We start from the raw sequence: 10,690 nt of genomic DNA, 5'->3' as shown, positions 1-10,690 counted from the left end.
CCATTCTCCTGCCTCACCCTCCCGAGTAGCTGAGATTACAGGTGCCATCCACCATGCCTGGCTAATTTTTTGTATTTTCAGTAGAGATGGGGTTTCAGCATGTTGGCCAGGCTGGTCTCGAACTCATGACCTCAGCTGATCCACCTGCCTCGGCCTCCCAACGTGCTGGGATTACAGGCGTGAGTCACCACACCTATCTTCCTTGGACTTTTCATGCACCACCGTGTCCACCTCAGGCTCTGAGTCAAAGCCATCCAGGTAGACAAGCCAAGGGCCACCTGCCCCACACCTGCTCAGTGCCATGTCACCTCAAAGATGGACAGCTCTAGGCTCCGGAAGCCCTTCAGCCACTGCAAGGGGCAGGAGGGGATCCTCAGGTCCTTAGGACCCGTCTGTCTGCCCCACTGCCCACAGCCTCACCAGGGGCCTGAAGACTGCCCTGTCCTTGATGGGGCTGTGATGTGATGGGGCTGCAGCCTCAGCTCACGTGGCTTGGGCTGGGTGTCCACTCTCCCAGCACCCCTAGGCCCCAGCTGAGGTCGCTGTCACTCAGGATGGGGTTGGACAGGCCATCAGGAGGCCCCGGGGCTCCAAGGCCCCCTAAGCTCCCCCTTCTCAGCCAGAAGCCTTGAAACCACCACTGTGGGACCCTGGAAAAGACTCGACCTCCCCGCCTCCCAATTCCCTCGTCCTTAAAAGGGTGTCATGATGATGGCTGAGCCCTTTGGGGTGGATGGGAGGATGAAAAGAGAGGCTGCGGGGAGAGGAGGGACTTGGGAAATGTCTGCTGAGAACTTCACATCCCGAGCCCATGGCTGCCTGGGGAGGAGGGTGGGACAGGTGAAGGGGCCCATTTTACAGATACATAGAGAAGGTGAGGCTAGGAGGCCTCTAGCCAGCGCCAGTTCCAAGTCAGGGCCACTGATTCTGCACCATCTTGGGAGCTGCGCACAGTTACCACGGGATGAGGAAACCCTGGCAGCAGGTCCAGGGGACACGCTCCTGTTCCCGCACTCTGGAGGTCTCTAGATCTGGCTGTAGTCCAAGCCTATCCCCCATCTCCAAGGATAGCGTTGTGTTCTCTGTCCCCCAGGCCCCTAACCCCTCTCCAGGGTCCCGGAGGTCAGCAGGAGTCTTCGTCCCCATCAGTTTCCTCATTCGGCCACCCCCAGATCTAGCCCACGCTACTTCCCAGTCTGTCACTATCTTTCCAAAGAGACCCAGAGCCGACACCTCCGTCCAGGGACCTCTCCCTTACCCCGTCACCCACGGAGATGGTACAGCCCTTCCTGTGTGTACAGCGGGCCCACGGCCATCACACTGCCCTCTGGAGTGAACTGACTGCCCCGAGGCCTGGGGAGCTGGGTCACCACCTGGCTTCCGCCGTTCACCCTGTCCACTACAAAAACGACCTCCTACCCTCAAACCGGCTCCCAACCCCCATGCACAGGAACCCAGTTCTCTTGGGCCCCGGCTCCGCCCAGCAGGGGGCGCCCAGGAGTCTCAGACTCGGGGGAATGAAAGCCGGGAGCGCCGTGCGGATAGCAGGCAGGTTGGCTGGAAGCCGCGGGCTCGTGCTGAACAGCTCTGAGGCCGGCCAGAGGCCCGTGCACCGCCCGGCATTTGTCCAGCCCCAGCTGTCATCAGCAGGTGCCGGTCCGGTTACCCTCACTGCGGGCCGGGAGCACGGAGGAGGAAAGCGCTCCGCGGCCGTGGGCTCCTCCCCCTGCGCACACTTGTTCCGGTTTCCGACCCCGCAGAGTCCCGGAGCCGCGCCCTAACGAACTCTCACTCCCCCTGGTCCGGGCTTGCTTCTCCCGGATTTCAGAGCCCTACCGGCCCCTATCTGCGGCCGTGCAGCGCGGAACCCTGCCGGGAGCCCCTGCGGAGGCGCCAAATACACAAAGGGGAGTTGGTGGGCAGGCGCACCATGACGACCGCGCCGGGACCTGCGCGTCACCCCCACGGCGCCCCCGTGGTGCCTTGGTGTGCGCGCCCTGTCTGGACCCTCCTAGCTGCGAGAGTGCACGGGCAGTGTGACCGACCCAGGCACCTGGGAATCCATCAGCTGTCATCCAATCCCTTAATTACCTTGATTGAGCACCTACTGTGGCCAAGAATTGCTTGATTTATTTATTTATATTTATTTATTATTATTTATTTGAGACGGAGTCCCGCCCTGTCACCCAGGCTGGAGTGCAATGGCACAATCTCAGCTCACTGCAACCTCCGCCTCCCGGGTGCAAGCAGTTCTCCCGCCTCACCCTCCCAGGTAGCTGGGATTACAGGTGTGCACAAACACGCCCAGCTAATTTTTGTATTTTTAGTAGAGACAGGGTTTCACCATGTTGGCCAGTCTGCTCTCGAACTCCTGACCTCAGGTGATCCGCCCGCCTGGCCTCCCGAAGTTCTGGGATTACAGGCATGAGCCACCGGGCCCGGCCACCTGTTCTTTCATTCTTTCCTTCACTTACCCAGGTTCTGGAGACCCACAGAGGGCCCATACTGTCCTCCCGAGACTCCCGTTTGGGAGGGCAACCCACATCTGGCAACTGTGACCCCGGACCGGATGCAAAGGCATAACAGAGATGGCAAGATGGCAGAATCATGATGTCTGTGCTCTTAAAGGAGGTGTGAAAACAAACGGGCAGGCCAGGCGCGGTGACTCACGCCTGTAATCCCAGCACTTTGGGAGGTCCAGGCGGGTAGATCACTTGAGGTCCGGAGTTTGAGACCAGCCTGGTCAATGGTGAAACCCCATCTCTACTAAAAATCCAGAAAATTAGCCAGGCGTGTTGGTGGACACCTGTAATCCCAGCCACTTGAACCCGGGAGGCAGACTGGGTGACAGAGCAGGACTTTGTCTCAAAAACAATTAAAAAATTTAAAAAAAACTTGCTCAGGCCACACCTCAGACTGATTAAGTCAGAGTTTCTTGGAGGTTCTGTTTTTTGGGGTTTTTTTTAGATGGAGTTTCGCTCTGTCACCTAGACTGGAGTGCAGTGACGCCATCTCGGCTCCCTGCAACCTCTGCCTCCCGGGTTCAAGCAATTCTCCTGCCGCAGCCTCCCGACTAGCCAGGATTATAGGCATGTGCCACCATGCTGAGCTAATTTTTGTATTTTTAGTAGAGACAGGGTTTCTCTATGTTGTCCAGACTGGTCTTAAACTCCCGACCTCAGGTGATCCGCCTGCCTCAACCTCCCAAAGTGCTCATATTACAGGCATGAGCTACCTCGCTCAGCCTTTTTTTTTTTTTTTTTTTTTTAACTGTGGCTCTTGATTGATTGATTGATTGAGAGTGGGTCTTGCTCTGTCATCCAGGCTGGAGTGCAGCGGTGTGATTATAGCTCACTGCAGCCTCTGCTTCCTGGGCTCAAACAATCCTCCCACCCCAGCCTCCCAAGCAGCTGAGACCACAGGCGCGTACCATCACACCTGGCTAATATTTTCTTCTTTTTTTTTTTGAGACAGAGTCTGGCTCTGTCGCCCAGGCTGGAGTGCAGTAGCGCGATCTCTGCTCACTGTAAGCTCTGCCTCCTGGGTTCACGCCATTCTCCTGACTCAGCCTCCCAAGTAGCTGGGACTACAGGCATCTGCCAACACGCCCAGCTAATTTTTTGTATTTTTAGTAGAGATGGAGTTTCACCGTGTTAGCCAGGATAGTCCTGATCTCCTAACTTCATGATCCACCCACTTCGGCCTCCCAAAGTGCTGGGATTACAGGCGTGAGCCACCGTGCCCGGCCACCCCTGGCTAATGTTTTATGTTTTTTGTATAGATGGAGTCTTGCTATGTTGCCCTAGCTGGTCTTGAACTCCTGGGCTGAAGGGATCCTCCTGCCTCAGCCTCCCAAAGTGTTAGGATTACAGGCATGAGCCACCATGCCCGGCCCAGGTGCAAGGCCTTTGACACCACTCACCCACCAACCCCCAAATCCAGCTGAGCTTTCTGCACAGGGTGGCAGCCCTGGGAGGAATGAAATGAGGAAGGCAGATGAGCCAACCGGGGCAGACAGCAGAGGCCTCACCCAGTCACATGAGCCCCCACGTCCTGGGCCTCTGGGCCTCCCCAGGAGCCTCCTAAACCCCAGAGCTGTCCGTACCCCTGACCTGCTGAGATCTCCCCATCCTGTGGCTCTCCAGCCCAGGAGGTCACCAGGGCCTGGCATGGAGTCCTCCCTGGAGTCCAGAGATGGGGACACCAAAGTGGTGGGAATGACGGGGACTACAGAGAGTAACAAACTACTTGGTCAGGTGCAGTGGATCATGCCTGTCATCCCAGCACTTTGGGAGGCCAAGGCGGGCAGATCACCTGAGGTTGGGAGTTCAAGACTAGCCTGACCAACATGGTGAACCCTCATCTCTACTAAAAATACAAAAAATTAGCCAGGCATGGTGGTGCTTGCTTGTAATTCCAGCTACTCAGGAGACTGAGGCAGGAGAATTGCTTGAACCTGTGAGGCGGAGGTTGCAGTGAGCCAAGATTACACCACTGCACTCCACTCCAATCTGAGCAACAGAGTGAGACTCTGTCTCAAATAAAAAAAAAAAAAAAGAAACTAGTGACCACGTTAGGAACATGCAGGCAACCAATGCCCCAAGCTTGGGACAGTAGCAGGCAGGCCAGGAATTCAAGGGAAATAGAAGTGCCCGGGAGGGGCCAGGCGCAGTGGCTCACGCCTGTAATCCCAGCACTTTGGGAGGCCGAGGCGGACTGATCCCTTGAGGTCAGGAGTTTGAGACCAGCCTGCCCAACACAGTGAAACCTCTTCTCTACTAAAGATACAAAACATAGCCAGGAGTGGTGGTGCGTGCCTATCATCGCAGCTACTCAGGAGGTTGATACAAGAGAATTGCCTGAACCTGGGAGGCAGAGGTTGCAGTGAGCCGAGATGGCACCATGGCACTCCAGCCTGGGCGACAGAGCGAGACTCAGTCTCAAAAAAAAAGAAGTGGCTGGCAGGATCTGGAGACAGATTGGAGCCTCCCCACCTCCTTCCCTTCCTCCTCTGCCCTCCCCCGCCCCACCTCCAGCAGCCCCCACCCTGTGTGCTGGCCGTGGAGCAGAAGCCACAGTCACTTCCTGAAGGCAGCGGCCCCAGCTCGGGTCCCACTCATTCCGTGGCCCATCACCTGCCTGCAGCCATGGTGAGTACGGGGAGAGGCCTGTGCCTCGATAGCCGGGAAGCAAGGGACCCAGGTGTTCCCTGGAGGATAGGATCCACCTGTGGAGGGGCAGGGGGCGCTGCGAAAGACATCTGGGAAACGGGAAGGGTCAGCAAAAAGGACCCGAGGTAGGAGGCCGCCAGGCACACCCCAGGACAGTGCGGGCTCCTGGGGACTCAGGCTCAGATTGGGACTGCGAGGGGGACAGATGGGACTACCCGGGGGGACGTCTCCCGTCTCCCTAGGTCAACATGAGCAGCAATGTGGGAACGGGCAGCTGGGGTGAGAGCAGTGCTTTCCTGTGGGGTGACAAAGTGGGTCATGGCCCTCCCCCGACCAGTCACCCAAGTTGTGACCTGCTAACCCTGACTTATCTAGCCTTGTGGTCACCCGGGAGCACTTCCTTCAAACCACTGGGGGCTTCGGCAGGGGCACTTCAGGCCCCAGGTGGGAATCGCTGCCTTTTCAAGGAGCACTCCTGGTCTCTGGTCCTCTGGATGGGGAAAGTGAGGTACACACAGGAGGTAAAGGCCACACGCTTCTGCCCTTGCCCTCCCCCAGTCTCCTCGACCACAGGTGAAGGGGGCGTTTGTAGGGCCAAGGAGGCCTGGCCTGCTTGTGAATCTGCCTACATCTGTGGGCAGTGGTTGCAGGGCCAGCTAGGAGGGCAGCTGGGACAGCTGGGTGTGCAGGAGACGGCACATGTGCCAACGGTGTCCGCACCGGTCCTCTCAGGCACTGTCAACTATGAGCATTCCTGACCATCAGCCCGCATGTCGGAGACGGTGTGAGAGGGACCGCATAGCCGTCTCCAGGCGTCTCTGTGTTTTCCTGATGGTCAGTCTGAGTACATGACTGTCTTTGTGCCGCCTAAATATTGTTTAGTTCAGCAAATATTTACTGAGCACCTACTATGTTCCAGGCCCTGGGAACATAGCAATGAATGAATGAGCCAAGTCTCTGCCTTGCAGAGGCTGAGGAACTGGGGGAAGTTGCGGTATAGAGAGACAAAAAAAAAAAAAAAAATTTTCAAGACACATTAAAAGCAATGTAAAATAGTATGATACATGGGGTGGGTACGATGGGGAAAATCATGTATGCTGACTGCACAGGGCAGTGGTGGGATGGGGTGATCCATTTAAAATAGGGTGGTCTAGGCCAGGTGTGATGGCTCATGCCTTGCAATCCCAGCACTTTGGGAGGCTGAGGTGGGCGGATCACTTGAGGTCAGGAGTTTGAGACCAGCCTGGGCAACATGGTAAAACCCTGTCTCCATTAAAAATAAAAAAAAATGGCCGGGCGCAGTGGCTCAAGCCTGTAATCCCAGCACTTTGGGAGGCCGAGGCGGGCGGATCACGAGGTCAGGAGATCAAGACCATCCTGGCTAACCCGGTGAAACCCCGTCTCTACTAAAAAAATACAAAAAACTAGCCGGGCGAGATGGCGGGCGCCTGTAGTCCCAGCTACTCGGGAGGCTGAGGCAGGAGAATGGCGTGAACCCAGGAGGCGGAGCTTGCAGTGAGCTGAGATCCGGCCACTGCACTACAGCCTGGGCGACAGAGCCAGACTCCGTCTCAAAAAAAAAATAATAAAAATAAAAAAAAAAATAAAAATAAAAATAAATTAGCCGGGCGTCGTGGCAGACACCTGTGATCCCAGCTACTCAGGACACTGAGGCAGTAGAATCGCTTGAACCCAGGAGGCGGAGGTTGCAGTGAGTTGAGATTTCGCCACTGCACTCCAACCTGGGGACAGAGTGAGACTCAGTCTCAAAAAAAAAAAAAAAGAAAAGAAAAAAGAAAGAAAAATAGGGTGATCTAGGCCGGGCACGGTGGCTCACACCTGTAATCCCAGTACTTTGGGAGGCCGAGGCGGGCGGGCACCTGAGGTCAGGAGTTTGAGACAAGCCTGGCCAACATGGTGAAACCCTGTCTCTAGTAAAAATACAAAAATTAGCCAGGCGTGGTGGCGGGTGCCTGTAATCCCAGATACTCAGAGGGTTGAGGCATGAGAATCATTTGAACCTGGGAAGCAGAGATTGCAGTGAGCCAAGATCACGGATTGCACTCCAGTCTGGGTGACAGAGCAAGACTCCATCTCAAAAAAGTAAAAATAAACAAATAAAATAGGGTGGCCTCAGACGGCCTCTCTAATAAGGAAATATGAGAACAGAGACTGGGAGGAGGAAGAGGAGAGAACCAGGTAGTGCAGGGACATGTCCTGGGTCAGGGACAGGGCAGAGGCCCCGAGGTCAGAGGGAAGTGTTCAGGGTGCAGGGAGGAGGAGGTGGCTAGGTGGGGAGGCTGGTTCGCCCAGGCCTTTATGAGGCATTTAGCTTGAACTACAGGGACATGAGGAAGCATTGCCAGGTTTTGAGCAGAGAGACACAAACAGACTCAGGGCTCAACAGGCTTCTCCCTCCCGCTGCCATGGGGGGAACTGACCAGGGAGAGGGGTAGGCAGTGACTGGGGAAGGGCTTGTTAGAATAATCCAGGCAGTTGGTTGGGGGAGGGCAGACGCTGCCTCCCACTACCTCCTGGGGTGACAACGGTGAAGGCAGTGAGAAGTGGTTGGATTCCGGATGTGTTTTGAAATTAGCACAGAAGGGACTCCAGGCCTGGGTTTTGAAATTAGCACAGAAGGGACTCCAGGCCTGGGCGTGGCGGCTCAAGCCTGTAATCCCAGCTACTCGGGAGGCTGGGGGATCATTGGAGCCCAAGAGTTAGAGGCTGCAGTGAGCTGTGATTACACCACTGCACTCCAGCCTGGGCAATGGAATGAGACTGGAGACATGCAGTGTGGGGGTGAAAGAACGAGGGGGTCAAGGATGCTGGGGGGTTGGGGTACCACCCATGTGGGGAGGGCTGTGGGACTGGAGGCTGCAGGAGGGATGTCAGGAGTTCCACTCCTGCTAGAGGAGGTTGGGTGTGGAATCAGCACTAAATGGAGAAGTAGGGAGGGGTGTGGGTTCCAGGATCCTAGGATCAATGGGGGCTCCTCAGAAAGAGAGCCGAGGGCTGACGGGGCCTGGGTGCAGGGGTGGTGGTTGTGGGCTGTGCCTGAGGGTCCCCAGTCCCTTCCTTCCATGCCCCTTCTGTGTGTTTGAGCCCCTGCCTCATTGGCTGTATGTCTCCTAGGAGAGCCATCAGGACTTCCGGAGCATCAAAGCAAAATTCCAGGCCTCTCAGCCGGAGCCCAGCGACCTGCCCAAAAAACCCCCGAAGCCTGAGTTCAGTAAACTCAAGAAGTTCCCCCAGCCTGAGCTAAGCGAGCACCTCAAGAAACCCCCGCCGCCTGAGGTCACTGACCTCCCCAAGAAACCCCCGCCGCCTGAGGTCACTGATCTTCCCAAGAAACCCCCGCCGCCTGAGTTCACTGACCTCCCCAAGAAACCCCCGCCGCCTGAGTTCACTGACCTCCCCAAGAAACCCCCGCCGCCTGAGTTCACTGACCTCCCCAAGAAGCCTCCGCCGCCTGAGTTCACTGACCTCCCCAAGAAGCCTCCGCCGCCTGAGTTCACTGACCTCCCCAAGAAGCCTCCGCCGCCTGAGTTCACTGACCTCCCCAAGAAGCCGTCCAAACTGGAGTTCAGTGACATCTCCAAGAAGTTCCCACAGCTGGAGGCCACTCCATTTCCAAGGAAGCCCCCGCAGCCTGAGGTCGGTGAGGCCCCTGTGAAGGCCTCGCTGCCGGAGCCCAATACGCCTGTCCGGAAACCCCAGCAGTCCGACGAGCTCAGTCACCCCGCCAGACCCCCATCTGAACCCAAATCCAGTGCATTCCCCAGGAAGCTCTGGCAGCCCGAGGCCAGTGAGGCTACCCCAAAGCCCCCGCAGCCTGAGTTCAGTACCTTTCCCAAGAAGCCCGCGCAGCCTGACGTCAACATGCACCCCAAAAAGCCCCCACAGCCTCAGGTCGGTAGCCTCCCTAAGACGTCCCTGCCGCAGCCTGAGTCCAGTGACGTCCGTCAGACACCGCCCTGGAAGCCTGAGGCCACTGAGTCCCTCCCCCACTCCCCGAAGCCCAACTTCAGTAGCATTCCCAAGAAGCCGGTGCAGCCCGAGTTCAGTGTGCACCCCAGAAAGCCCCCACAGCCTCAGGCGGATGGCCTCCCTAAGAAGTCCGTGCCGCAGCCTGAGTTCAGCGAGGCGGCTCAGACACCTCTCTGGAAGCCTCAGTCCGGTGAGCCGAAGCACGACTCCAGCGCCTTTCCCAGAAAGGCCTCCCAGCCTCCGCTGAGTGACTTTCCCAAGAAGCCCGCGCAGCCGGAGCTTGGGGACCTCACCAGGACCTCCTCAGAGCCCGAAGTCAGCGTGCTTCCCAAGAGGCCGCGGCCCGCCGAATTCAAAGCGCTCTCCAAGAAGCCCCCGCAGCCCGAGCTGGGCGGCCTCCCCAGGACCTCCTCAGAGCCCGAGTTCAACTCCCTCCCCAGGAAGTTGCTGCAGCCGGACCGCCGGGGGCCACCCCGCAAGTTCTCACAGCCTGAACCCAACGCTGTCCTCAAGAGACACCTGCAGCCTGAGTTCTTCGGTGATCTCCCTCGAAAGCCTCTACTCCCCAGCTCCGCTTCCGAGAGCTCACTGCCTGCGGCCGTGGCCGGCTCCAGCTCCCGGCACCCGCTCAGCCCTGGGTTTGGAGTTGCTGGGACACCCCGCTGGAGGTCAGGAGGCCTTGTTCACAGCGGAGGGGCCAGGCCAGGCCTCAGACCCAGCCATCCACCCCGGCGGAGGCCTCTGCCCGCTGCCAGCAGCCTGGGACCCCCTCCAGCCAAGCCTCCGCTGCCCCCGGGCCCCGTGGATATGCAGAGCTTTCGGAGACGCTCTGCAGCATCCACAGGTGGGTGAGGGCGGGCGGCACCGGCAGGAGGCGGGGCTGAGATCCCAGGCAGTACCGGCCTCCCTGCCGCACTCTCTACCCCACAGATCTACGGAGGACCCGCTCGGCCGCTGCGCTCCACTTCCAGGCCCGACAGCCTGAAGACATCCCGCCGTGAGTGTGGGGAGGAAGCTGGGGTGGGTGCAGATTGTGGGGCTCAAAGGGGCCTCATCTCGGCCGGGAGCAGTGACTCACGCCTGTAATCCCAGCACTTTGGGAGGCCGAGTTAGGCCAATCACCTAAGGTCAGAGGTCAAGACCAGCCTGGGCTACATGGTGAAACCCCGTCTCTACTAAAAATACAAAATTAGCTGGGCGTGCTGGCGCATGCCTGTAATCCCAGCTGCTCGGGAGGCTGAGGCAGGAGAATTGCTTGAACCTGGGAGGCGGAGGTTGCAGTGAGCCAAGATCATGCCATTGCATTCCAGCCTGGGCAGCAAGAGCAAAACTCCATCTCAGAAGAAAAAAAAAAATTAGCTAGGCGTGGTGGGGGGCACCTGTAGTCCCACCTACTCGGGAGGCTGAGGCAGGAGAATCGCTTGAACCCGGGAGGCGGAGGCTGCTGTGAGCGAAGATCACGCCCCTGCACTCCAGCCTGGGTGACAGAGCAAAAATCCATCTCAAAAAAAAAAAAAAAAAAAAAAAAA

General features: G+C 57.7%; 1 protein-coding gene across 1 annotated transcript in view; it reads left to right on the top strand.

Annotated features, from left to right (window-relative positions):
• The first annotated feature begins 1,517 nt into the window (after positions 1–1,517).
• The window catches only part of PRAM1 (PML-RARA regulated adaptor molecule 1), a 17,134-nt gene continuing 7,961 nt past the window's right edge, over positions 1,518–10,690 (top strand). Inside the window, exons 1-6 of the mRNA XM_011966274.1 lie at positions 1,518–1,712; positions 1,829–1,915; positions 5,037–5,150; positions 8,307–9,047; positions 9,234–10,005; positions 10,092–10,158. Coding sequence (XP_011821664.1) covers positions 1,518–1,712; positions 1,829–1,915; positions 5,037–5,150; positions 8,307–9,047; positions 9,234–10,005; positions 10,092–10,158 — 1,976 coding nt within the window. The remainder of the gene's footprint in view (positions 1,713–1,828; positions 1,916–5,036; positions 5,151–8,306; positions 9,048–9,233; positions 10,006–10,091; positions 10,159–10,690) is intronic.

Source organism: Mandrillus leucophaeus, unplaced genomic scaffold, assembly GCF_000951045.1.
Source record: "Mandrillus leucophaeus isolate KB7577 unplaced genomic scaffold, Mleu.le_1.0 Scaffold751, whole genome shotgun sequence".
NCBI classification, from domain to species: domain Eukaryota; kingdom Metazoa; phylum Chordata; class Mammalia; order Primates; family Cercopithecidae; genus Mandrillus; species Mandrillus leucophaeus.
The sequence above is the reverse complement of the archived record's forward strand: the minus strand, read 5'-3'. Positions and strand labels throughout refer to the sequence as shown.